This window comes from Scyliorhinus torazame, chromosome 10 (genome assembly GCF_047496885.1).
Source record: "Scyliorhinus torazame isolate Kashiwa2021f chromosome 10, sScyTor2.1, whole genome shotgun sequence".
In the NCBI taxonomy this organism is placed as follows: domain Eukaryota; kingdom Metazoa; phylum Chordata; class Chondrichthyes; order Carcharhiniformes; family Scyliorhinidae; genus Scyliorhinus; species Scyliorhinus torazame.
In genome coordinates this window covers 196,504,515-196,531,253 of record NC_092716.1, presented here as the reverse complement: position 1 = coordinate 196,531,253, position 26,739 = coordinate 196,504,515, and the positions used below count along the sequence as shown (strand labels likewise).

At 47.6% G+C, this 26,739-nt stretch overlaps 1 protein-coding gene across 1 annotated transcript in view; it reads left to right on the top strand.

Moving 5' to 3' along the window:
* Positions 1-26,739, top strand: part of kiaa1549la (KIAA1549-like a) — a 431,663-nt gene that overhangs the window by 279,818 nt on the left and 125,106 nt on the right. The window contains exon 14 of the mRNA XM_072466225.1: positions 10,271-10,398. Within this exon, the coding sequence (XP_072322326.1) occupies positions 10,271-10,398 (128 nt within the window). The remainder of the gene's footprint in view (positions 1-10,270; positions 10,399-26,739) is intronic.

Below are 26,739 nucleotides of genomic sequence, written 5' to 3'. Positions count from 1 at the left end.
GCATGGAGGCCCTGGCCGAGACCACAGCGGGCCTCCAGGACTAGCAGCAGCAGGTGGCGGGGGAGCCTCAGAGGATAGTTCCGCTCGCATCCCCGTCCCATGGACTAGCCAGAGGGCCATCAAGCACCCCGAGGGAGGAGGACTCCGCCCCCCACCCTTTTCCTGTCCCTGGTGCATCTGGTGGATAGCGGGTGGAACAGGGCAGCACCACGCCACCCGGGATGCCCGAGCAGCAACGAGACACATCCAGGCCCGGTCACCCCAGAAGACGCCCACCAATGGGGACCCAGGTCACAGGGCGGGAATCAAAGCAAGTCACCTCAACTCCTGTTGTACCATCTGAGGACCCACCTAGACGTAGCATTAGAACCCCTAAGGCCAGAAAGTTAGACACATGTTAAGTTGGCACAGGTGCAGGGCACAGTTTAGTTATAGGGGCTAGGGCACATATATGTATATATTGTGCACATTAAACACCTGTTACAATTGTTACAACCTGCCTCGGTGCTCTGACAGATGAGTGTGAGGGGTAGGCTGGTCTGGGCTGACCAGAGGGGGTTTGGGTGAGATGCTGTGTCTGTGCCCCTGGTCAGTTACCCCTCTCTAGCTGGTGAACCTGGAGACGATCAGAGCGCACGCCGTGTGGCCTCCCTTGCCTGCCCACCCTCGCCCTTCCCCTCATCCTCCTCGTTGGACGAGGCATGGTGTTTCTTCTCCTCCTCCAGGACGTCGCCCCTCTGCTGCGTGATGTTGTGGAGGGTGCAGCAGGATGCCACGTGCAGGCGACCCTCTCGATATCGTATTGGAGGGCCCCTCCAGAACGGTCCAGGCACCTGAACCACATCTTCACGTCTTTCCCCTATACACCCGTGGTGCCAGTTGTACCATGATCTGGCAGATATGTCGCACTGTCTCCTTGCTCAGCCGGGGTTTTCGACAGCATGACGGGTCCGGCAAGTCCTCGAATGACAGGTGATGCTGATACTCACGAGGCCTTATGCGGTGCCTCCTCCTCCTCCTCGGCTTGTTCGGTGGCCGGCTCTCCATCCTGGGCGGCTGCATCCTGTTCCTCTGGGGCAGGCTCCGCTGCTGCAGCATCAATCCTCGAGCAGCGCCAGCTCGTACAGCCACAAGGCAACCCTCACGGCTGCGGTGACTAGCTGGAAGGCCATCATTCTGGTTGAATTCCAATATCCGTGGTCTGCAGTGGGCGAAAGGCCGACATGTTAGCATGGTGTGTACCCCTGTGCCCAACCAGGTCCTGCATGCCTTCCCCCTCCCCATCCCCACACCCCTGGATCCATTGGTGCCCAGCACCTTGAGCAGCCTCTGGTCCTGGTGCCTGCCCTTTATGTCAAGGGTACCATTGGCTGGCACTGCCCTTGCCAGCGGTACGCTTCACGGCCTCATCCCGGCACCCCTGAAGGGTCTACACAGGGTGATGCCCGGATGGGCTGCCTGATGCGCCCAGGTGGGTGGCGGCCAGGTGGTTTGGGGGGGGGGGGGTGTTGTGGGCACCCACGAGGTCGGTATCAATCTGCAGAACCAGGGATCAAGATGGGTGGTCAGTGAGGTGCACAGCAATATGGCTGCCTTGCAGGCCGCGGCAATGTCCGTCTGTGCTTTGGGCCTCACCCCCCCCCCCACACCCCCGGCTCTGGCAGGTCCCAGCCAGCCCGGCCAGTTTCCGGCCCGGCAGCGTACAGTCGCGCCTCTGTGTCCTATCTTCTCTCTGTCCCCATCAGCCAAGATGCCACTTTCACGATTTTTAAAAGCACAGATGTACCACGCTGTTGGGAACTTGGCCCATCAGAGGCAGAGAATCGCGGAGGCCCCGGAGAATACCGGGTCAGGCCTGCTAATAATATGCAAACGGAGTTTATTGTGCGTGCGTTCCGGACTGCATTGACGCAGCCATCGAGGTGAATTGCGATATGGCGTCAAATCGGCGCCCGCCGCAATTTTGGACTTGGAACCTATTCTCCGCCCAATCGTGTTTCCCTATTTCACCGTCAGCCAATGGAGAATCCCGCCATATAAATTTAACAGTCACTAACGAATCCTAGCAGGAATTTAGGAGGAACTTCTTTACCCAGAGAGTGGTGAGAATGTAAAACTCACTATGTAGGGCGTGGTGAGGTGAATAACATAACATACATTTAAGGGCATTAGATAAACACTTGAAGGAGAAAGGAATAGAAGAATGTGTTGACAGAATGAGATAACGGCTTGTGTGGAGAATAAACACTGGTAGGGACCTGTTGGGCCATATGGCCTGTTTCTGGACTGTAAATACAAAGTAAATGGCCGATAGGTTCAGTTGAGTGACTTTTCATGGCTGCATAAGTTGATGGAGAGGAAGATCATCCATTACTAAAATCGAGGTTGTCATGTGAGTGCAATTCCAGTGTTTTATGGGAGAAAAGCTCATGCCATTATATCTTAAAACTAGATGGAAAACCATGGTTGGTTAAACATTTTTAAATGTGCTTTCATTACATCCTGCGCAGGATGCTTTATTCTTTATTGCCAAGGCTATTTAACGTGTTGGTTACAAAAGATAAAATGTTGAGATTTCACAGCTTGCATTTCCTCTAATTAATCAACGTGGAAAAAGCAGGTGAGGTTCCACAGCTATAGAAGCAAAGTACTGCAGACATACAAACTCTGAAATGAAAACAGAAAATATAGCGAATACTCATGATCAGCCGGCTAGCTTCTCCATTATCAAGGCCACCTACTTCCCTCTCTGTACCCTTACCTGCCTCAGCGTATCTGGTGCTGAAACTCACACTTGACATTGTTACTTCTCGGCTTAATTATTCCAATGCTCTTCTGGCCAAGCACCCATCTTCCACTCTCCATAAACGTGAGCTTACCCAAACCTCTGACGCCCCTATCTTAACTCACACCAAATCGTTCAGCTATCACTCTGCTGCTCACTGACCTACATCGCCTCCATGTCCAGCAACATCTCAATGTTAGAATATCTTTTGCATGACTTTCTTCGGTTTTATTTCTTTTTCATTTTCCTTTCGAAGGTTCAGTCTCCCACCCAGGTACTTATTTCGCTGAACCTTTTTGTTGGGTAAGGAACACAGTGCAAAAAGTTAACCTATCCTAGACCTTCCCATTTGTTTGACCTCCCTGAACCTAACAGAGCATTAAAGTCATCACATTCTTCCCATTGGTTCCAAGGAAGAGTCCTATTGCACTCGAAACGTGAACTCTGTTTCTCTCTCAACAGATAGTGCCGGAGATGCTGAGTTTTTCCAGCACTTTCTGTGTTGATATTAAAATTCTCAACATTGTTTTCAATCCTCTGCAACCACCTCCAGCCTCACGTCCTTCTGTCCGAGATCTGCCAGCTTCTCTGATTCTAACCCCTTGCACCTCTCTGATATTCATTGCTCTGTTATTAGACAGCCTTGCCTTCAGCTGCCTAAGCTCCAGAATTCCTTCCCCCAAACCTTCTTGCCTCTCTAGCTCTCTGTCCTTCTTCAAGAAACTCCTTAAAGCCAACTTCGATGGCCAAGCTCTTGATTATACGCCTGGGTGTCAAGTTTTTTTTGATATTCTCTCCTGTGAACTGCCTTGGCATATTTTAACATGTTAAAGGCGCTACATACAGGCAAGTCATTGCAGTTATCATAAAAACTAACGAGATTTCACTGTTTCCATTCCTTCTAATTAATCAAAGCAGAAATAGCAGATGAGGTTCCACAAAGATTGAGTAGGAATAGTAAATGTCTTGCCCCTTGTTAAGGTCTCAGGCACGTCTTCTCATTTCTTGCTGTGAATATTTTTGCAGACAATTCTAAGGTAGGAAAAGCTGCAGCTAGTTTTCATGCAGGAACCACCCACAAACACCAATGTGTTCATGGCCAGGGAATCTGTTTCAGTGATGGAGATTGAGGTATAAATATTAACCCTGGACTTGTTTGGATATTGCCGTTTAATTTCTTACTTGAAAGACAGCACCTCCAACGGTGCAGCACTCCATCAATACCGCATTGAAGTGTCAGCCTGGATCATGCACACAGCCCTCTCGAGTGTGACTTGTACCTATGACTTTTCTGAATCAGAGACCCAATGAGACACGGCTGACAATGGAGAGTTGCCCTGGAAGGAGACCGTAGGTTGTAATATCAGATGTTACAGCTCTGTGCCGCAGCCTCTGATTCATGCTCCCTCTAAGTGCAGGATCCCACTGCTGGGTGTATACTAGGAGCACTGATTTAACCAAGAGAATACCAGCAATCACAACTGATGATTATAATAAAATAACAGCAAATGAATGCGGATGCTGAAATTTGAAACAAAAACAGAAAATGCTGGACAATCTGAGCAGGTCCGTGGAGAGAGAACACAGCTAACGGAGAAGATGATTACACCGAGCTCTTGTCACATTTCCCATTGAAATACAGATATGTATATCTCTATACTGTATGACCAGGAGAGGAGTTATGAACGGGCTTCTATGTAGCCTCCTTGGCTGGTGGCAACAAAGATTTTAAGTTTATTTTCCTCGGGCAGCAAGGTGGCACAGTGGTTACTACCGCTGCCTCATGGTGTTGAGGTCCCAGGTTCGACAGGCCCTGGGTCACTGTCCGCGTGGAGTTTGCACATTCTCCCTGTGTTTGCGTGGGCTTCACCCCCACAACCCAAAGATGTGCAAGGTAGCTGGATTGGCCATGCTAAATTGTCCCCTAATTGGAAAAAACGAATTGGGTACTCTAAATTTATTTTTAAATGTTTATTTTCCTCGTGGATGCCTTTTTCAAATCCAAATGTACTTTTTTACTATCTATGCAGTCAGAGAACAATAAGAAGCCAATCAATGAGGTTTTCCTGACTCAAAGTAAGGGCAAGTTTATTAGCCACTAAATCAGAGAAAATATAACAAAAGAAGTGACGTCACACACACACACATCAGAAGTAAGGCAAGTTAGATCCCAAAGAAAAGTGAAAGACTATACAGTTGGAAGCCCTTTGCCTGTCTTTGCGGCATAGATTGTTAAACGTTGTGTCTATTTAAGTTATCTTTGGAGCAGGTAGACGTAGAAGGTGTTGCAATTCTTACAAGATCTCGGTTCTTTGGGAGGTCCTGGGTACGCTGATTTCTTGAACCACAGGCTGCATTTATTACCAGGGAGAGAGAGAGAAATTTCTCCTGAAGTATTTTCCCCAAAGCTCTCTGATGGTGTCTCTTTTGGTTTGGTTAAGTCCAGTTTTAAAAGCCCTGCAGCTGTAGATGTATATTCCAAAGGAATTTTATTGCCAAGCCTGTTGTAATCATTGTCGCAGAACAGGTCGTCACATTTTCTGATCGTTCATGTCTGAAATCTTTGACGCAATTCAAGGTAGTAGAAGCCAACACGATATGGGGGACGGGATTCTCCCATTCGGCGGCAGAGTGTCCACACCGTCGGAAACGCCGTCGCATTTCACGATGGCGTGAGTGGGCCGCTGGGATTCTGGCCCCTACAGGGGGCCAACACGGTGCTGGAGAGGTTCACGCCTCAACGCGCCAGCCCCGACACAACATGGTGTGGGAGTTCAGGGGCCGGCGCGGAAGAAAATAGGCCCGGGGAGCGAGAGGCCAGGCCGCCGATCAGTGGGCCCCGATCACGGGCCAGGCCCCATCAGAGCCCACCACCCCCCCCAGGTCGGAGCCCCCACCCCCCACAGGCTGCCCCATGACTCTGCGCGCAGAGTTCCCGCTGGCGGGACTCTGCCTTTTTAGAGTGGCCGCTTGGCCCATCCCGGGCCCACAACCGGCGCCGTGCCAAACGCACTGGCGCCAATGGCGCTGATTCTCCGCTCTGCGGAGAATCGCGTGCCGGCTTCGGGGTGGCGTGGCCCGGTTGTGGGGATTCTCCGTCCCGGGCCCGGGCTGGGAGAATCCCGCCCGGGGTTCTTTCAGCTTCCACATGTGGATGTTGGTTGTATATTGCGGCTGGGTGCCTTGATAGGATTGCAGTTGATTAAAGTCCTGGCATATTGCGTTTTTTGTTGGTGTTGGGTTTCAATATCTCTCTCTCCACACATCCTTGGGTGAGGGGAGTTTCTCACCTTCACCTTGGAATGTGGCCTCATATTTTTATGGCACCTTGTGCCATTTCATTTCAAATTGTAGAGTTTAAGTTGAAGGTTTAAAAAAAACAGTTGCAAAGCGGATAAAGCTATGGACAACACGGTAGCACAAGTGGATAGCACAGTGGCTTCACAGTGCCAGGGTCCCAGGTTCGATTCCCCGCTGGGTCACTCTGTGCGGAGTCTGCACGTTCTCCCGTGTCTGCGTGGGTTTCCTCCGGGTGCTCCAGTTTCCTCCCACAGTCCAAAGACTTGCAGGTTAGGTGGATTGGCTATGATAAATTGGCCATAGTGACCAAAAAGGTTAGGAAGGGTTATTGGGTTACGGGGATAGGGTGGAAGTGAGGGCTTAAGTGGGTCGGTGCAGACTCAAAGGGCCGAATGGCCTCCTTCTGCTATGGATTTTCCACGCACAAAATAGCATACCCGAGATAACAGAAGGAAAGTGGCACCGTGCGCAATCTTCCGGGTGTTCGTGCTGGTGGGATCTTCTGGTACGGCGGCACCCCTACCATGGGTTTTCTGGCGGCATGGGGTAGATTCAATGGGAAATTGCATTGACACCAGTGGGACCAGAAGAACTTGTCGCCCGCCAACAGCGGACCACCTCCCGCTGCTGAGAGAAATGTCACGGGAGGCCAGAGAATCTCAGCTATCAGCATCAAATATTCTTTTCATTGGGCAGTAACATATAGAATTCCAATTGGCTTGATTTAGTTGCGGATACTTTTAAAAACATTTTTTCTCCATTCACCGGTTGTGGGCTTCGCTGACTAGGCCAGCATCCTTAATTGCCCTTGAGAAGGTGGTAGTGAGCTGCCTTCTGGAACCACTGCAATCCATATTGTGTGGGTACACCCACAATGCTGTGAGGGAGGAAGTAACAGCATTTTGACCCAGCGACAGTGAAGAAAAGGCAATATACTTCCAAGTCAGGGTGGTGTGTGGCTTGGAGTGGACTTCCAGGTGGTGGTGTTCCCATGTGTTTGCTGCCCTTGTCCTTCTAGATGGTCATGCTCGTGTGTTTGGAACGTGCTGTCGAGCCTTGGTGCCCGATATATATACAGGACAGTAGAAATATTGGAAGGCTTTTAATATGATTTCTTTCTTCAGTGAGTCTTCTAATGAGTCAGTGCCATTAACATGAGTGCTTTGGCTTCTGTGTTTTAGAAATACATAGATGTCATTTGTGACTAGTGAAGCATCGATACTTTTCATCCAATCTTGCGTTGTCCTCAAGTAAGGAAAGCAAACATATAACCCATATCGTGAAACGTGAGTTTTCTTTTAACCAATTTAAAAGAAAATCACATTCCAGGATTGGTCAATTCTGGATTGTTCCTCTCTACATAGTACCTTGGGTATCTTGTGGTGCAGACGGTACCACTACCTCTGAGCCAGAAGCTCTGGGTTTGAGTCCCAACGCAGGACTTGATGGCCAAGGAAGGTGCATTCACAACGTGGTCAATTGGTTGGGTATCAACCTGTAAAATCCTTCCAACATGCCAATGGCAGGCGGTACAAGTGGGGGAGACTCCTGGTCAGTCATGCTTGATGTGGAGTGGCGCCCCTCAAGCCAGAAGCCCCTGGTGACAGGCCAGCAACCTGTTCCATGGAAACAGATGAAAATCTGCCTTGTGTGCACCACTGGCTACGGGAAGAGAAACAACAGCATTTAACTGGGCGGCACGGTAGCACTGGTTAGCACAGTTGCTTCACAGCTCCAGGGTCCTGGCTTTGATTCCCGGCTTGGGTCACTGTCTGTGCAGAGTCTGCACGTTCTCCCTGTGTCTGCATGGGTTTCCTCCGGGTGCTCCGGTTTCCTCCCACAGTCCAAAGGTGTGCGGGTTAGGTGGATTGGCCGTGATAAATTGCCCCTTAGTGTCCAAAAAGTTTAGGTGGGGGTTATGGGGATAGGTTGGAAGTGTGGACTTAAAATGGAGTACTCTTTCCAAGGGCCGGTGCAGGCGCGATGATCCGAATGGCCTCCTTCTGCACTGTAAATTCTATGAATTAACGCTGTAAAATGTCCCAAGCCACCTCACGGAAAAGCTATCAGGCAAGTTCGGTTACTGAGCCACACAAGGAAATATTAGGACAGGTGAGCCAAAGCTTGGTCAAAGAATTTGTTTTTAAGGAGTGACTAGAAAGAGGAGAGGTAGGAAGGTGGAGAGGTTTCTAACTGATGTACAGCCACTAGTGGTGGAGCAATTAAAATCAGAGATGCTTCAGAGGCCATTGTTGGAGGGGTGCAGATATTTTGGAGGGTTGTGTGTCTGGATGAGATTGCAGAGATAGGGGAGACCCAGGCCATGGATAGATTTGAGAACAAGAGTGAGAATTTTAAAATTGAGGTATTGCTGGATTAGGAAACAATGAAGGTCAGTGAACCCAGTGCTGGAGGTTGAATAGGCCTAGGTACAAATACAATACAGAGAGCAGAAACCAGGATGATTTTGTACAAGCCATTGATCAGGCAGCATCTGGGATACTGTTGCAGATTTTGGACCTCCTCACTAAAAGAGGGCTATGCAACCATGGTGAATGCAAGACAAGCCTGCTGAACAGAACATGGGACGAGTAGGGATTTCAATCACAGCAGGCTTGTGTGAATCTCCCCATTTGTGCCACATTTGAAAGCTGTTCTTAATCTTAAACATGGATTCATAAATGCATAAATCTTTAGAAGAGGAAGAGCAGGTTGATAAAGCTCTGGGAAGGAAGGTTTGTGGATTTTGCCAGGGTTGAATATTGTCTCTCAAACTTACAGTATTTCTGTAGTGTTGAGATCAGCACATTTGTTTTCACAATGCTAAGTCAGCAATCTGAAAACTGTTTGGTTGCTACGGCGATTTGTCACAGTAATTCACAGGCTGTTTCAAATAACCTTGTGGCATTTGTGCAACCAGATTTTTTTTTATTCATTCATTCGCACAACATGGGCATCGGTGACAAGGCCTGATTTATCACCCACCCCTAACTGCCGTTGGGAAATTGGAAGTGAACCACTTTCTTGAATGTCTGCAGTCCATCAGAACAGGTTAAAACTGAATGGCTTGCTCAGCCATTTCAGAGAACAGTCAAGAGTCAGTCATATTGCTGTGGGTCTGGAGTCACATGTAACCCAGGCTGGGTAAGGCTGACAAATTTGCTTCCTGAAAGGACATGAATGAACCAGATGGGTTTTAATGACAGCCTGCTGGTTTCATAGTTATTATTACTGATCCGAGCTTTTTCATTCTAGGTTTATTTAATTGATTGAAAGTAAAGTCCACTGCAGCCATGGGGGATTGTAACTCAGGCCTCATGTCTTAGTCTCGAGATTACTTGTTCAATAACATAACCACAACAATACTGTATCCAGCAGATCTTAAAGGGTGAGGGGTAATGATAATGTTCCAACATATACAAAAGTGATGGCACTTTCCTTCCCCATTCACACAGCTAAACTACAATGAAGGTAGAGTGAAAAGTATTTTTCTGCGAGCAGCTCAAACAGATCATTTAGTACATGAAAATAAAATATAAAGAAAATACATAATAGGGCAACATAAGGTACACAATGTAAATACACAGACATTGGCATCGGGTGAAGCATATAGGAATGTAGTATTGATCAGGTCAGTCCATAAGAGGGTCGTTTAGGAGCCTCTGCCCAATAACCTGTCTTCGGGATCCATTCGGCCTTCTTCCTCTTCCTCGTTGCAGTCCTGGCAGCTCCCGCGAATGTGTTCTTGCCGCTGCTGGGTTTGATGGAGTGGCCGGCCAATCAGATTGGCTGGGAGCTCCGGAGGGCAGAACTGTTTTCCCAGTGAGGAGTGGAAGTCCCACACTGCTCCTATCTGGCCTACCTGCAAGCGCCTCTTGGCTCCTGGGTGGGCTGGCCTGTAGTGGGCCTGCTCCATGCTGACTTTTCTTCCGGATGGTTAATAAAACACCCTGCTCATTGAGAGATCGAAGTTTTACAGTCTGAAGTGCGTAAAGTCAAAGTTCCATTGTGGTTTATTAAATGTTTCTGTTAGCGCACACCTTTCAAATGATATCTAAGAAAGTTATCGATGGGATCAGGAACAACTAAAAGCAATGGGTATTGATCAAGCTAACCTTGAAAACATGTGAGGGTAAGAGAGACATGAATATATGACAATTCTCTTGTTACCATGGTGATTTATAGCAGGTTACACAGCGAACAGGATTCTGTCATCAATGAGCAGTCAGGAAATCTTGACTCGGACACGAGCACTCCACAGAAGGCAACAGCACAGCAGAAAATTACAAAAGAGGGAACGAGGAGGAAAAATGGTGAGATGAGCTTATTCTTTTTTTTATACAATTCTGCTCCTGTGACATAAACTTTGCAATGAATCACAAACACACAGAAAATAAAACTCACAGCAGCCAACATGATTTTGACCCGAACCTTTTTTCTGTACCTCCAAAAAGGACTTTTCCACAAATACGCTGATGCAATCTATTCGGAAACTATTTTGCGTAGACATAGAACTTACACATTATTTCTTGATAAAATGTCTTGTTTTTCAGTTATAGTTCATAGAATCCCTACAGTGCAGAAGGAGGCCATTGGGCCCATCGAGTCTGCACTGACCCTCTGAAAGAGCACCCCTCTCCCCTGCCCTGACCCCGCAATCCCACCTAACTTGCACATCTCCGGACATTATGGAGCAATTTAGCATGACCAATTCTCTTAACCGGCACATTTCTGGACTGTGGGTGAAAACTGGAGCAGCCGAAGGAAAGCATCTCAGGCACGGGGTGAACGTGCAAACTCCACATGGGCACCCAAGGTCGGAATTGAACCTGGGACACTGGTGCTGTGAGATAGCAGTGCTAACCACTGTGCCGCCTAGTCACTCAACATTGCCCTCTGCCCTGCCTCCCCCTCCCTTTGCCCACCAATTGCATAATGGCCCAACTCAGAATGACATTGCAAACGAGGATAGCCCTGTTCAGGTCAGCCTGATCTGGTTTAGACTGAAATTTCAAACTAATTAAAAATATATTTTAACTGCCCCTCTGCCCCACTCTTTCCTTTCTTTCATTCTAATCTCAATGTAGAAGGTCTAGATGTAGAAAAATGGGGAAGATGCAGCAAAAAAATTGCAAGACTGACACTCAAACTGAGCAGTTTAATTAACAGGAAAAACTCATCAGGCTGGGGTTTGTCTTCTTCAAAAAGAGAAGACTTGAGGGTAACGTGATGGAGTATCTTTAGATTATGGAAGACAACAATTGCAGCTTTATATTTATACATTGCTTTTAATTTAATGTTCCAAGTTGCTTCACAGGAGCATTATAAGACAAAATATGACACCCAGCCACATAAAGAGATATTGGCCCGGATCTTTGGAGGGTGGCATTCATCAGATTATAATAATAATAATCTTTATTAGAGTCACAAGTAGGCTTACATTAATACTGCAATGAAGTTAACTGTGAAAATCCCCTGGTCGCCACACTCCAGCGCCTGTTCGGGTACACAGAGAATTCAGAATGTCCAATTCACCTAACAAGCATGTCTTTCGAGACTTGTGGGAGGAAACCGGAGCACCGGGAGGAAACCGCCGTAGACACAGGGAAACTGTGCAGACTCCGCACAGGCAGTGACCCAAATCGGGAATCGAACCCGCGTCCCTGGTGCTGTGAAGCAACAGTGCTAACCACTGTGCTACAGTACCGCCACTCCACTCGAACTTTTCCCTGATTGGACATTGGTTCGCATTTCTTTCTGGGTTTTCTGAGCCTGGATTTACCAGAAATGTGGGACACAGCAGCCAACAGAGAACTCGGTCAAAGCTCCGCAGAGGTGGCGGGGTTGGGGGGGGGGGGGGGGGGGGGGGTGCGGGGGGAGAGAACGGGACATGGCCTCTTTTTACAACACCAGCTGCTGTGTAAAGTTTAAAGGTTCAGTGTGAATGTTAGTGAATTGGTGAATGGATGAATGAGTGAATGGGTAGAGTGGTAAGGTAGGTAGGTGAATGATGTAAATGGGAAGGATGAATGAAGTGGCAGGTGACTGGTAGGTGGGTGAGGTGGGGTGTGTGTGAGATGGTAGCATGTGGGTGAGGTGATAGCGAGTGACAGGTGGGTGAGGTGTTAGGTGGATGAGGTGGTAGGTGGGTGAAGTGGCGGATGGGTGAGTTGTTAGGTGCGTGAGGTGGCAGGTGGGTAGGATAGCAATGACTGAGGTTGCAGGTGTCCAATGTCCCTGACTCTACACCGGAGTTGCAGACTTTTGTGAAGGGTCCCAGTGAGCAGGAGAATTGACCATCGGAAGTTGAAAGTTTTGGGCAATTGCCACGCAGGTCAATGGAGACCGGAAGATTTGGGCCTTTAGGTAAGTTGACCAAAAGCATGACCTAAGAAGTAGTTATTAAGGAATTTCTTAAAGAAGGAAAATGAGACAGAGAGGTGGAAGGTGGTGGGAGGGTATCCCTGATCTTAGGGATTCGGCAACTGAAAGCTCAAAAGGCTAGAATTAGAAGCATACAATTATATCAGTGGGTTGGGGCTGGAAGAGTTTTGGAGATAGAGAGGGAAAGGCCATGGAGGGATTTGAAAACAATTTTAAAGTCAAGATTGCTGATCGGAAACTAACGTTTGTCGGAGAGCACAGGGGTGATCGGCGAAAGTGCCTTGGTGGGAGTTAAGACATGGACGGAAAAGAAGATATTTATTCTTGACTCTTGAGAAGGTTAAGTTTTAACTGAGGGGAAGGATGGAGGGTTTCTACAATTCATGGGCGTTATTCATTATGCACTTTCAAGAATTGGATAACCTCGAACATTAGTGGGGGGAGGGTTGAGGGAGGGGGACTGTGTGTGTTAATGGTGTCTATGGGTGATTCCTGATTCATTTTTGTTATTTGTTTATGTTAACATGCGGGCAGTTGTTTGGGGGTTGGTGGGAGGATGGGATTGTTGTTGTTGATATGGGGATTGACATTATATTCGGTGCTGCTTATTGTTTATTGTTGGTGGGTCCAAATTTGGGAGAAAATCATAGAATTTACAGTGCAGAAGGAGGCCATTCGGCCCATCGAGTCTGCACTGGCTCTTGGAAAGAGCACCCTACCCAAGGTCAACACCTCCACCCTATCCCCATAACCCAGTAACCCCACCCAACACTAAGGGCAATTTCAGACACAAAGGGCAATTTATCATGGCCAATCCACCTAATCTGCACATCTTTGGACTGTGGGAGGAAACCGGAGCACCCGGAGGAAACCCACGCAAACACGGGGAGGATGTGCAGACTCCGCACAGACAGTGACGCAAGCCGGAATCGAACCTGGGACCCTGGAGCTGTGAAGCAATTGTGCTATCCACAATGCTACCTTGCTGCCCAAATGTGAAAAAGGAGGAGAATAAACAAAGAAAAGAAGATATTTTCACTAGTGGGGGAAGGGGCCATAAATATAAGATAGTTACTAATAAATCCAGTAGAAAATTCAGGAGAAACATCTTTACCCAGAGTGGTGAGAATGTGGAACTCGTTATCACATGAACTGATTGGGGGTGAACAGCTTAGATGTATTGAAGGGGGATCTGCATATGTGGAAAAGTGCATGAAGGAGAAAAGAGTAGAAGAATATGCTGCTGATGAGGTTTGAAAAGGAAGAGTGTGAAAAAGTTTGAACAGAGCAATAGCACTAGCCTGGACCAACTAGACCAAATGACCATTTCTGAGCTGTACATACTACATATAAAGCGGAGATTGTGATAACCGTAATGTTGCAAATTGGTAGTATAGAAAGTTCAGTGGGAAAACTCTGAAGATATTTTAAAATTCTAAAATAAGCGATCAAATAAAGAAATAATAATCTCTGTTCACACAGTGCCATTTGTTACCTCGAGGTGTCCCATCGTAGCTTACAATTAATGGACTACTTTTGATTACAATCACTGTTTGAGGAAATGCATTAAGCTTGTAAAACTCACAGTATCTTTGGTCTGGAAGATGATGTGAAATTTGCTATCATGGTTTAGACAGCATTCAAACTCTTTGAATGTATTTTACTTGGAGGACTGTATCTTGGAATGCCATGTGTTGTCAGGGAAGAATTGAGGTGATGTTGTAAATACCAGGCTAGTGCGTAGTCACTGTCATCTCAGTCCTGAAGCACCCGTATACTTGAAGCAGGCGCTGCCTCTCCGTCTAAACTTAGAGGCCTGAAAGTGCAAGCTGCTACTTTCTTGAAGTAGAATGTGAGTAAATAATGGTACTCTCTACCAGACTTTCCAAAGCTGCAGGGATGAAAGCAAGTGTAGATCTTTCTGATAATAATTAGAGCAGTGCAAATATATTGCAGAGGAATTAAAGAATTCTAGGGACCAGGCTTACCACAGTTGGATGTTTCAGCTCAGTGGGCTAGACAGCTGGTTTGTGATGCAGAACAAGGCCAGCAGCGCGGGTTCAATTCCCGTGCCAGCTTACCCGAACAGGTGCTGGAATGTGGTGACTAGGGGCTTTTCACAGTAGCTTCATACTTGTGACAATAGAAGGTTATTATTATTATTATGTACATTTTATTTTGCACACCCCCAAGTCTTTGCCTCTTAGATTGTACTCCAATATGACTCTCCTTAAAAGCTATCTATTTTACCAGGCTTTCTATCACATGCTCTAATTCCTTGTGTTGCTTGCAGTGAAATGTTGCTTGTTAATACTTCTATGAGGCACCTTGGGACATTTTACAATACCTAAGGTGCTATATAGATACAAGTGGTAGTTGTTGTTAATTTATAGACTTCCTGGCTCTGCAGTGCAGTTACCATCAGGTGAGGTGAGTTGCTGTTTAAGCGTTCTTAAACAGCAAATGTTACTGCATGTTACGAGAGAGCAGTACAGTCCCTCGAAAATAAAATCCACTGATACAATCACAGACATTCCTAATTCCTTTATAGTACATTTAGGCTGCTCCCCTTTTTTTTACAGCTATTGAAAGTCAGGTAGAGAATATCACGCTGCACTCATGTTCCACTTTAAGAAACAAAGGGCATTTACCTTTCGTGACCTCAGGATGTCCCAAAGTGCTGTACAGCCAATTAAGTACTTTTAAAGTGTAGGTATGGAACCTAGGCATGCATAAAACATACCAGGAAATATATGCACAGCAAACCTCCTCAAACAGCAATGTGATAATGACTGGATGATCATTTTTGTGTTTGTAACATTGATTGGAAGATCAACATTGTCCCAGGACCAGGGACAAAATTCTCCAGTTCTTCCTCGAAATGCTGCCATGGGACGTGGGGTACGGGTTTCTCCGTCCCGCTGCAGCAGATTTCTGGTGCGGCACACCGTCGGGATTCTTCGTTTCGGCGGCTGGTCAATGGGGTTTCCCATTGTGGGGCAGCCCCACGCCTTCGGGATCCTCGGGCTGCTGGCAAAACAGAGAATCCCGACAGCGGAGAATTCAGCCCTTTATGTCTACCTGAGAGATCCTTGGTTTAATATCTCATCAGAAAGACAGCACCACTTTTACTGCAGTACACCCTCAGTACTGCACTAGAGTGTCAGGATTTTGTACTTAAGCCACTAGAATTTGTGCTCAAGTGCCTGGAGTGAAACCTGAATCCATAAGCCTATAACTCAGAGGGGAGAGTGCACTAACTGAGACGTGGTTAACGCTGAAGTCAAGTGTGAAATTCGTTTTTTCACGTTTTCAGTTTCGTTTTAATTTTCCCCATTCATCACTTGAATCAAATTATCTCAGCTGCAAAGATGTTGCTCAGATGAGGTTTCTCTGCATTTTCCTCATGGTGGAGCCAGTGTTCCTTTTGGGCTGTATTGAGAACCAAATTTTACAATGCAATTTGGCTGCGTCTATTCAATGAGATCATGGCTCATCTGTATAAACTCCATGGGCGAGATTCTCCGACCCCCCGCTGGGTCGGAGAATCGCCGGGGGCTTGCGTGAATCCCGCCCCCGCCGGTTGCCGAATTCTCCGGCACCGGATATTCAGCGGGGGCGGGAATCGCGCCACGCCGGTTGGCGGGCCCCCCCCCCCACGATTCTCCGGCCCGGATGGGCTGAAGTCCCGCCGCTAAAATGCCTGTCCCGCCGGCGTAGATTAAGCCACCTACCTCACCGGCGGGACAAGGCGGTGCGGGCGGGCTCCGGGGTCCCGGGGGGTGCCCCCACGGTGGCCCGGCCCGCGATCGGGGCCCCTCGATCCGAGGGCGGGCCTGTGCCGTGGGGGCACGCTTTCCCTTCCGCCTTCGCCACGGTCTCCACCGTGGCGGAGGCGGAAGAGACTCCCTCCACTGCGCATGCGCGGGAATGCCGTCAGCAGCCGCTAACGCTCCCGCGCAGGCGCCGCCCGGAGATGTAATTTCCGCGCCAGCTGGCGGGGCACCAAAGGCCTTTTCCGCTAGCTGGCGGGGCGGAAATTCGTCCGGCGCCGGCCTAGCCCCTTAAGGTTGGGCCTCGGCCCCCAAAGATGCGGAGCATTCCGCACCTTTGGGGTGGCGCGATGCCCGATTGATTTGCGCCGTTTTGGGTGCCAGTCGGCGGACATCGCGCCGATACCGGAGAATTTCGCCCCATCTACCCATCTCTGCTTCATCCATCTCGATATCCTTACTCAGCAACAATCTATTGGCACGCCGGCGGTATCTTCCAGTCCTAGCCAATGACAGCCCCCCACTGCAGGTTTTACAATGGCAAGGAGTGCATTCAACGGGAAACCCTGTTGACAATAGTGGGACCAGAGGATTCTGTCACGGGCCAATGGCTGGCAGCCTTCGCGGCGGGTTGAGTGCTTTAGCCATGGAAAATTTCAGCATCTATTTTTTAGTTTGCAGAATCTTCCAGTTATTTCCATATCTTACTTTTTTGTTACATGGAAATTTATGATGGTCTTGATTCTTACTCCGTTAAGCACACAACGCTTTGCTTTTATACAATGTCATTAATATAAAGTATCCCAGAGCATTTCTCAAGATAACAAACAGACAAAAGTTGACACCAAGCTAAAGAAGGAGTTCGTGAGACAGTTTAAAAAAAGTTTCATCAGAGAGGTAGGTTTTACAGAGAGTAGTAAAGGTGGAGAGGTGAAAAGGTTGAGGGAGAGAATTCCAGAGCACAGGGCCTAGGAGTATAGGAAATGAAATGAAATGAAATGAAAATCACTTATTGTCACAAGTAGGCTTCAAATGAAGTTACTATGAAAAGACCCTAGTCACCACATTCCGGCGCCTGTTCGGGGAGGCTGGTACGGGAATTGAACCGTGCTGCTTGTGGTGAATGTATAATTACTGATAATTCACCAGTGCACTGTGTTATGTTATTAACCCTGTGGGCTCTACCTATGGGCCATTGTGTGGCTTCACCCACAGGGGATATGTTGGGGCATGTACGGGCTCCGCCCATGGCTCCACCCCATTTACAGGAAGTATAAGAGCTGCTGACCTGCGGGGCTGCCTTCAGTGTTGTACCGGTCACAGGCAGGCTCAGTTCTAAGCTGATTAAAACCACGGTTTACTTCTCCACGTGTCTTCGAGTGAATTGATAGTCTCATCACTGCTGGCCTGCCTTGGTCTGCATTCAAAGCCAGCGATTTAGCTCTGTGCTAAACCAGCACCTGAGGAGGTCAGAATTGGAGGAATGCTGAGTTCTTGTAGGGCTGAAAGAGATTACCCTGTCAATTGAGTTTATGTCTTGGTTCCTCTAAATGTTTTTCAGTAATAGATTCAATGAAAGAATCAGACATGTTTACCAAAGGCTGCCCCAGCAGAAAGGGCCAGAAACTTCTTCAATTTGAAAACTGATTTGGCAGCCAGTTGCCCTGCTAAGTCTTGGCATTACTTGCACATTGAGCGGAGGAAGTCCTTTTCATTAAGTTGCAGAGCTGTCCAATATATGCACCTGGACTCATATAAAAATTAACCTATATCTTTTATTAAACATCTTTTTATTGGTTTTCAAAAAGAAGTAAGGAGCAGACAAACTAAGTACAATTCAACATATTGACGCAGCTTCCTCCCAGTAAACAAACAAGCAAACATACCCTGTGCAAAAAAAACACCAGTTTAAATTAAGTTAGCATTAATTAACTGGTTAAAAAAACAAAAAGCTGCCATCCATGATAAAATGTCTGAGCAGATCCTCTTATGGTATATTTAATCTTCTCCAAATGAAGATAAGACATTAAGTTTTCTAACCAGAATGACATCATGGGTGGTTTGGGGAACTTCCAAGTTAACAGAATCCACCTACGGGCTATTAACGAAGTGAATGCAATGAGGTCCTTCTTAATCTTGGTAAGACTGGCTAATTCAGGTGGGACTTCAAATATGGTGATCAAAGGACAATGCTGCAAATCGAAATATAAACTTTGGTCAGCGTGTCAAAGAAGGACGATCAAAACCAGCCAGCTTCGAGCATGACCAGAACATGTGGGTAATGTGGATATGGTCCACAGGGGCAAGTGAACACCTATATATTTGTTGTTTGTATTGGAAAAATCTTGATAATTCTGGCCTTGGTGATATGAATTTTTAATTAAATTAAGCTTAACTGAGCACAGGAGGATGTGAAGTTGACCGTAAGAAGGGCCCCTTCCACCAATCGCCAGGAAGGGCAAGCCCAAATTCTGCTATCCAGTCATTTCTTATCTTGTGAAGAGGAGAGGGACCAGAGGATAGCATGAGATCATACAATCCTGAAATAAAATCACCGCCAATTTGAGGCAGAGACAGAACCCCTTCCAGTAATGTGTTTGGAGAAGCTGAGGAAAGGGTGAAAGTGAACAACTGCGGGTCTGAAATAGCAATGAAGACTAGATTGAGGCAGGTTAAATTTGGCTGCAAACTCATTAAAACTGGCAAACGCCCCATCTGCAAGCATATCAGGAAAATGCCCAAGCTCTCCCTCCCTCCACAAGGCAAATAACTGCCCTGTCAAGCTTGGAAGGCAAGAATAAGTGGTTGTTACAAATAGGGTTTACAAGCAAAGGAGCAGTGAGTTTAAAATGTTGATGAAATTGTTTCCATATTTTTATTGTGGAAATCACAATAAAACGGGGCTCGATGTGTATTAGAAGGAGATAGGAACAACTGGGCACAAATTAAGGTGGGAAGAGAGGATGAGCAGCAGAAAAGTGCTTCTATAAGACACGGGTTTTCACCTGGGCCGTGACACCATGTTAAAATCTTTTGTGTGTTGGCAGCACAATAATAGGACAGTAGGTTAGGTAATGCAATTCTACTATCCCTCTTCGAAGTATCCCTCTTATGGGCTCCAGGAGTCCCACCTGCCCAGATAAATGTTGATACCAACTTATTTGCCATAGTCTTTGCAGTCACTCCATCTCCTCCTCCACTTTGGCTTTCAATCCTCGGTACTGTCCTCAGTGTGAAAATGCGAGGAGTAGGCTGAGGATCTACGAAGTTTAACTGTGATGCCCGCAATGTACCCAGTTCACCTTTGAAAATCTCATAGATTTCATAGAATTTACAGTGCAGGATATTTCTGAATGACATGCCACATTTGTATGTTTTATCTCACCCCAGTTCAACTGAATTTTCCTGAGCCAGTCATGCCCCAGTAGATTGGCCCATGGCCTTTGACTACTGGGAGCTGTGCTCTTGCTTCTTGGCTGTTACATACAATGTCAACCTCCGATGCTCCAAGCAATGGTATAGTCTCGCTGGTGTACGTCTGAAGGTTGATTCCTGCCTGGGGTGCCTGCTCAGAATCCCAAATCTTCCTGACGGTCTCCTCACTGATTACTGATGCAGAGGCTCCTGTGCCCACCTCCATTTGATTTTTTTGTTCATCGACCACTGTACTATAAATGGGCACTGCACACCCCTCACTCATATTAAACATGTCGTAATAGTGTTCCTCTGCCCTGTCTGAGCTTTGAAAGTGATGTGCGATTGGCTGAGGCTTCCTTGCATTTGAAATTCTCTGCTCAGCCTTTGACTTCCTCTTAGCATCTCGCCACTTCTTGGCTAAATGCCCCTTCTTGTTGCATTGATGACAAACAGCATCTATAAACATACAATTGGTTTGCATAGTGTGACTCTCCACACCTAAAACACTCCACTGTCTTCACCTTTTTACTTGCAGCTTCTTTATCTATTTGGTACAGTGCACCTGCAAAATATCTTTTGCATTATTGGCAGCTATTCCATGCCCTGAGAAATTTCTAGAGCCTTCTTAAAAGTAATTGTGGCTTCTCCCAGCAAATACTGATGAATGCTATCCTCCTTAATGCCACAAACTAGTCTGTCTAGAAGCATGTCTTCCAAATCTTCCCCAAACTTGCAATGTTCAAATAGCTGGCACAATTCCGCAACAAAATTATCTACAGACTGTCCTGTCTCCCGAAAATGACATTGTACGATTATTGAAGGCTTAGGATTATGGTGATTCTAAACGAGTGTAGCTAAATCTGCAAATGAATCGTTCCACCAGTTTCTGTAGCTCAATTTCTCACTAGCTTGTTAAGTCTTTGCCCAGCACAGACTCGAGGATTGAGTGCATTCTCGCCCTGTCTGTAATCCCATTTGCCAAGGAAAAGTGTTCCAAACTTTCCACATACTCAGTCCAGCTCTCGTTCCCTTCCACAAACTCACTGCTAGGCCCAAACATAGCCATGGTGCTGCTAACTTGTCTTCCGCCGCTAGGTTTAGCAAATCTTTGTGGTGAACATGCTGAAACTCGAATTTCTTTTATCCTCGTCACCAAAAAGATGTGGTAACTTGGCCACAAAAAGGTAGTCAAAACTCATTATTAATAAAATTAATAAATAAAGTTAATCTTTAATATATAATAATAACAAAGTATGAAATACAGTATGGACTCAAAAGCGGGAGTAAGCAGCTAACCAACAAAATAACAGTAACAGAAAAGAATCAGGTAACAACAACAACAAATTATGTCACAACACTTACTGATGACATAAGCAATGTATTTAAATAATCATAACACTCTATAACAATAATATATTATAGGAGATCATCAGTATATAAGGACACAGTGTTCCATGTCAGCTCAGTGGATATCCTTTAGCAGCATTGACAAATTTAAGACGATGAACAAGGGTTCTATCACCAGGGCAAAGAGGAGTAAAGACAAAGGGCACCGTTGACGAGCTCCTCTGGATAAAGGGAAGTACTCTGAGTATATATATATATATATATATATAGAGAGAGAGAGAGTTAGTATGCATACTTGCGGTGGGGGAGGCAGAGAGAAGGCGAATCCAGGAAATAAATTTTGATCCAAACCCAAATTTATCCAAAATTGTAGACAAATAATCCCACTCCACCATGTCAAAGGCCTCTCCGCATCCAGAGAAACAGCAACCTCAGAGCCAGTCACGGCCGTTGAGGAAAGAATAATGTCAAGAAAGCGACGTACATTGGAGATTAATTGCCACCACCTCATAAAAGCCAGTTTGGTCATCAGACATTATACCAGGAGTGCAAGGCTCTAAATGGCATACCAAAACTTTAGCCAACACGTTATCGCCCACATTTAAAAGGGAGATAGGCTGGTATGTGCTGGAATGCACATTCTGCAAGGTCTGCCCCGTGGCTGCCCGGTAGCACAACCGGGCAGCACGGTAGCACAAGTGGATAGCACTGTAGCTGCACAGCGCCAGGGTCCCAGGTTCGATTCCCCCCTGGGTCACTGTCTGTGCGGAGTCTGCACGTTCTCCCCGTGTCTGCGTGGGTTCCTCTGGGTGCTCCGGTTTCCTCCCACAGTCCAAAGACGTGCAGGTTAGGTGGATTGCCCATGCTAAATTGCCCTTAGTGTCCAAAAAGGTTAGGAGGGGTTATTGGGTTTTGGGGATAGGGTGGAAGTGAGGGCTTAAGTGGGTCGGTGCAGACTCAATGGGCTGAATAGTCTCCTTCTGCACTGTATGTTCTATGTCTCTTGAGTATAAGCGAGTTGGAAGCTCGAGTCAGCGTTGGGGACAGAGAGCCCTGAGATAATGAGTCAGTGAACATATCTAGTAATAAAGGAGCGAGTTGAGCAGAGAGCTTTTCATAAAAGTCAATAGGGAAGCCATCAGAACCTAGGGCCTTGCCCCATTGATTTAATACACTTTGTTATCTCATTCAGACGCAAAGGATCCTCCAAGTCTCTGCTCAAGTCGGCTTCCACAGAAGTCAGCCATTGCGATGCTAGCCGAGGGGGGCAGGGTTTGATTTATAAAGCTTAGAGGAAAAAGAAGCGAAGATCAAGTTAATATCAGGGGTGTCAGAAGTAAGATTATGTGAGGGATTGTAGACATAGGTGATATGGTGGGCCTGAATTGGTGGACCAGAAGGCTTTGCCCCAATTTATAAAACGATCCTCTTGACTGTTGTAACATGTACTCAGCTTTACTTGTGGAAAGTAAGTCAAATTGAGTCTGCAGAGACTTCCGGTGACGGCGGGCGGGAGGCAGCCGCACAATGGAGAGCTCCCGCTCGGGAACGGCATTTTCGGGGCTTTAAGCTCGGTCCCAGGGTCCACGGAGGCGGCAGAAGCAGGGAGAAGGCACGGAGGAGGCACAGTGAAGACACAGGAGGGAAAAAAAACAAAGAAAAATGTCGAGGGTGAGCAAAAAAACGGCCGAAAAAAACCCAGCTGGAGGTCTGTCGGGGAGTGGAAATGTCACCGCGGGGTCACCAGGAAAAATGGAGGCTGGAGCACCAGGGAAGGCCGATATCCTTCCCTGCTTATGGCTGAAGAAATAACCAAGGTGATGGCTGCGGAATTTGAAAAGCAGTTGGCGCAGATTGTTAAATGCATGGAGACGGTGAGGAAGGAGATGAGGGAGGTTTTGAGTGTGCTGGTGGAGGAGGCGGTTTCCCCGGTGAGGACGGAGGTGGTGAGCGCAGTGGCGGAGGTGCCAGAGCAAGGGGAGGCGCTGAAGGAAGTGAAGGAGACGTTATTGCAGCATGGTGATCAACTTGCCTCGATGGGGAAAGAGATGCGGAAGGTGATGGATACTAACAAGGATCTGCGAGGAAAAATGGAAGACCTGGAAAATAGATCCAGGTGACAGAACTTGAGGATTGTGGGGCTGCCTGAAGGAGTTGAAGGACCGAAGCCGACTGAGTATTTTGCCGCGATGCTGGCAAAACTATTGGGGGAGGGGGAGGATCCCTCCCGATATGAACTGGATCGGGTTCATCGGTCGTGGAGGCCTGTACCAAAGGCGAGTGAGCCGCCAAGGGCAGTGACTCTGTGCTTCCGTAGGTACAGGGTGAAGGAGAAGGTCCTGAGCTGGGCCAAGCAGAAGCGGGTGGTGCAGTGGGCTGGAGCTGGTATACGTGTATACCAGGACTTTACGGTGGAGCTGGCGTGGAGGCGGGCTGCATTCAACCGGGTGAAGAGGGCACTGTACATTAGCAAGGTGCGGTGCGGCATTGTATATCCAGCGAAGCTGAGGCTGACTTACAAGCTCAGGGACTTTTATTTTGGAACGGCGGAACCAGCGGAGGAGTTTGCGAAAGCAGAAGGACTGTAGCAGAACTGACAAATTGAGGAATGGCCATGTGCCGATGTAACCTCATGACTGTATTTTCTTCTTTTTTGTATCACTGCGCGCGGGTGTAGAGATTAAAGGAGCTAAGGTGGTATATATTTGGACAAGGGAAGGGACGGGACTTTCACTCGAAATGAGAGTTCTTTGGGGTGTAGGTGGATATGCGGGGTTTGTGTGCTAAAAGGGGATCTTTGGGCTTTCCTGGGGCCGGGCAAGTGGGAAAGGGACCCGGGCGGGGGCCTCCAAACTGGCCGGTTTGTGCCGGCCAGTGAACGGGAGTGAGGTGGGGGAGGGGCTGCGGCCATCGGAGCCTGGCAGAACAGGGTCCGAGTGGTCTAGCCGGGGTGGAAAGTTTGGGGGGAAGGAACCAAGGTTGGGGGGAGGAGTTTTACAAGAGGCAGTGGACGGGAGGAGCTGGAGACCTGGGGTGGGGGGGCGGGGGAGCTGTGTAAGATTAAGGGTGACTACGGGTAATCCCTGATTCCTTTTTGTCATTTGTTTATGTAAACATGCGGGTTGCGGTTTGGGGGTTGGTGGGTGGATGGGATCATTGTTATTATGGGGACTGACATATCTTGCTGATTATTGTTTATTGTTGATGGATGTAAATGTGGGAGAAAATGTGAAAATGGAGGAGAATAAAAAAAATTAAAAAAACATAAACAAATTGAGTCTGCAGCTTTAGCCTGTCAGCACATAGCTCAGGAGTGGGAGGTAATGAAATATTGACGGTCAGTTTCCAAAATTGAATCCACCAATTTTTGCTGTTTTGATTTTCTTTGCTTGATGGTACATCCATTGTAAGACATTATGTTCCCCAAAAAACCACCTTGAGGACCCCCACAGTACTGATGAGGTGGTGGAATCAGATTTCTTTGTTTTGATAGAATCATCCATACTAGTGGATATGAATTTACAAAAATCGTTTGTTAAGTAGTAAGGATGTGATAAATCTCCAAACACACAACCTTGGACGTAAGAGCCGGATCGAGAGAGTGGGGCGAATGGCCCAAAATACTATGGCAGAATAGGCGAATGTTGTGATGGAGGGGAGTAGAGCTCTATCTAAAAGAAAATAGTCGATGTATGATTAAGCCTGGTGGACAGACGAGAAACAGGAAAAGTCCCTCGTGGCTGTGTGGAGGAAATGTTAAGGGTCAACACAAACCATTTGCGCCATAAACATGGAGAGAGCCCTGGCCATGCAGTCGGGGGTGGAAGTCAAGGTCTTGAACGGTCTACCCCTGGATCTATGACACAGTTTAGATCCTCTCTGAAAATAAGGTGGTGGGTATCTAGACTGGGAAGCAAAGTAATCAAATTTGTATCGTTCCAGTTAGGTGCATAGATGCACGGTAGCACAATGGTTAGCACTGTGGCTTCACAGCGCCAGGGTCCCAGGTTCAATTCCCGGCTGAGTCACCATCTGGGTCACCCATTGCGTTGGTTTCCTCCGGTGCTCCGGTTTCCTCCCACAAGTCCCGAAAGACGTGCTGTTAGGTAATTTGGACATTCTGAATTCTCCCTCTGTGTACCCGAACAGGTGCCGGAATGTGGCGACTAGGGGCTTTTCACAGTGACTTCATTGCAATGTAAGCTTACGTGTGACAATAAAGATTATTATGTTATATTATAGACATTTACCAACACTACATGGGTTTCAAAAAAGTGTGATATTGACTATTGTATAACATCCTCCAGGATTTGAGATTATATTTAATGGGGAGAACTGCCTTCTTTTGCTAATAATCCTCTAGCTCTGTCGTTCAAGTTTAATAAAACTCCGGGCCTACCCAAGCTTTACGTAATCTGGTGTGATCATTAACACAAAGGTGTGTCTCCTGAAGAAATGCAATATCAATGTTAAAAGGCTTTTGAGATGTGAAAACATTTTGGAACGCTCAACTGGGCCATTTAACCCCCTAACATTCCATGTAACCAGTCTGACTGAGAGCCCTATACCACCCTGGCCATCTGAGCTCGTCATACGTGTAGGAAGACTTTACAAACAAATCAGTGAAATGGAAAGAAAAACAAATAAGGCTGAGAGGATCCGATACACAGTGAGAATGGCAAAATACAAAAAGATCCTTGGTGTCTGTGTAGTACCCTCAATAACGACACGAGAGTGTGGAATGGTAAATGAAAGCTTTAATAAGCAGAGAACTAGCCAGCTACAGAGACGTGTGCTTACTGAGTGCCGCCTACAGGGCGTCACCTTATATACGGCTCCCTGGTGGGCGGAGGCGGAGTCCCCCAGGGTTCCAAACCCCAGTCTTAAAGGGGCATCACCTACATGGTGTTAAGGGTACAGTAACTATTCATCACATTCATCCCCTGTTTTAAAAGAACGCAAAGTCCGTCGGGGGTAAAGTGGAATTACATGTCTATTCTTTTCGGCGGCCTGATCGTACTCGTCGACCATCTCAGCTCGGGCGGTGGTGTGGCGGACACGGACGTCTTTGGTGAGGGTTCATCCGGGAGCACGGTGGTCGGAGCTTTCGCCGGGGTTGGGGGGATAGCTGGGGGAATAGCTCGAGCTGCGGGTAGTGGTGCCGGCACCGGCGGGCAGTGTGGAGGGGGGAGGGCGCTGGGGGGGGCACGGTCAGTGTCTACCGACGGAGTGGGGGTCCAGGGGGGGCATCAGTGGGGGAACCAGCAGGTGCCAGGTCCCGTAGGGAAACCGCGAAGGGGGGGCGTCAGTGGGGGAACCAGCGGGTGCCAAATCCCAGAGGGAAACCGTGTCTTGCCTGCCGTCGGGGTGCGCGACGTAGGCGTATCGGGGGTTCGCATGTAGCAGTTGGACCCTCTCGACCAGGGGGTCCGTTTTATGGCACCTCGTGTGCCTCCGGAGAAGAACAGGTCCCGGAGTCGTCAGCCAAGGTGGAAGCGAGACCCCAGAGGTGGACTTCCTGGCGAAGACAAACAAGCAATTGTGAGGGGTCTCATTCGTGGCCGTGCAGAGGAGTGACCTAATGGAGTGGAGGGCATCGGGTAGGACCTCCTGCCATCGGGTGGTTGGGAGACTTCTTGACCGTAGGGCCAGAAGGACAGCCTTCCAAACTGTTGCGTTCTCCCTCTCCACCTGCCCGTTTCCCTGCGGGTTATAACTGGTCGTTGTGCTCGA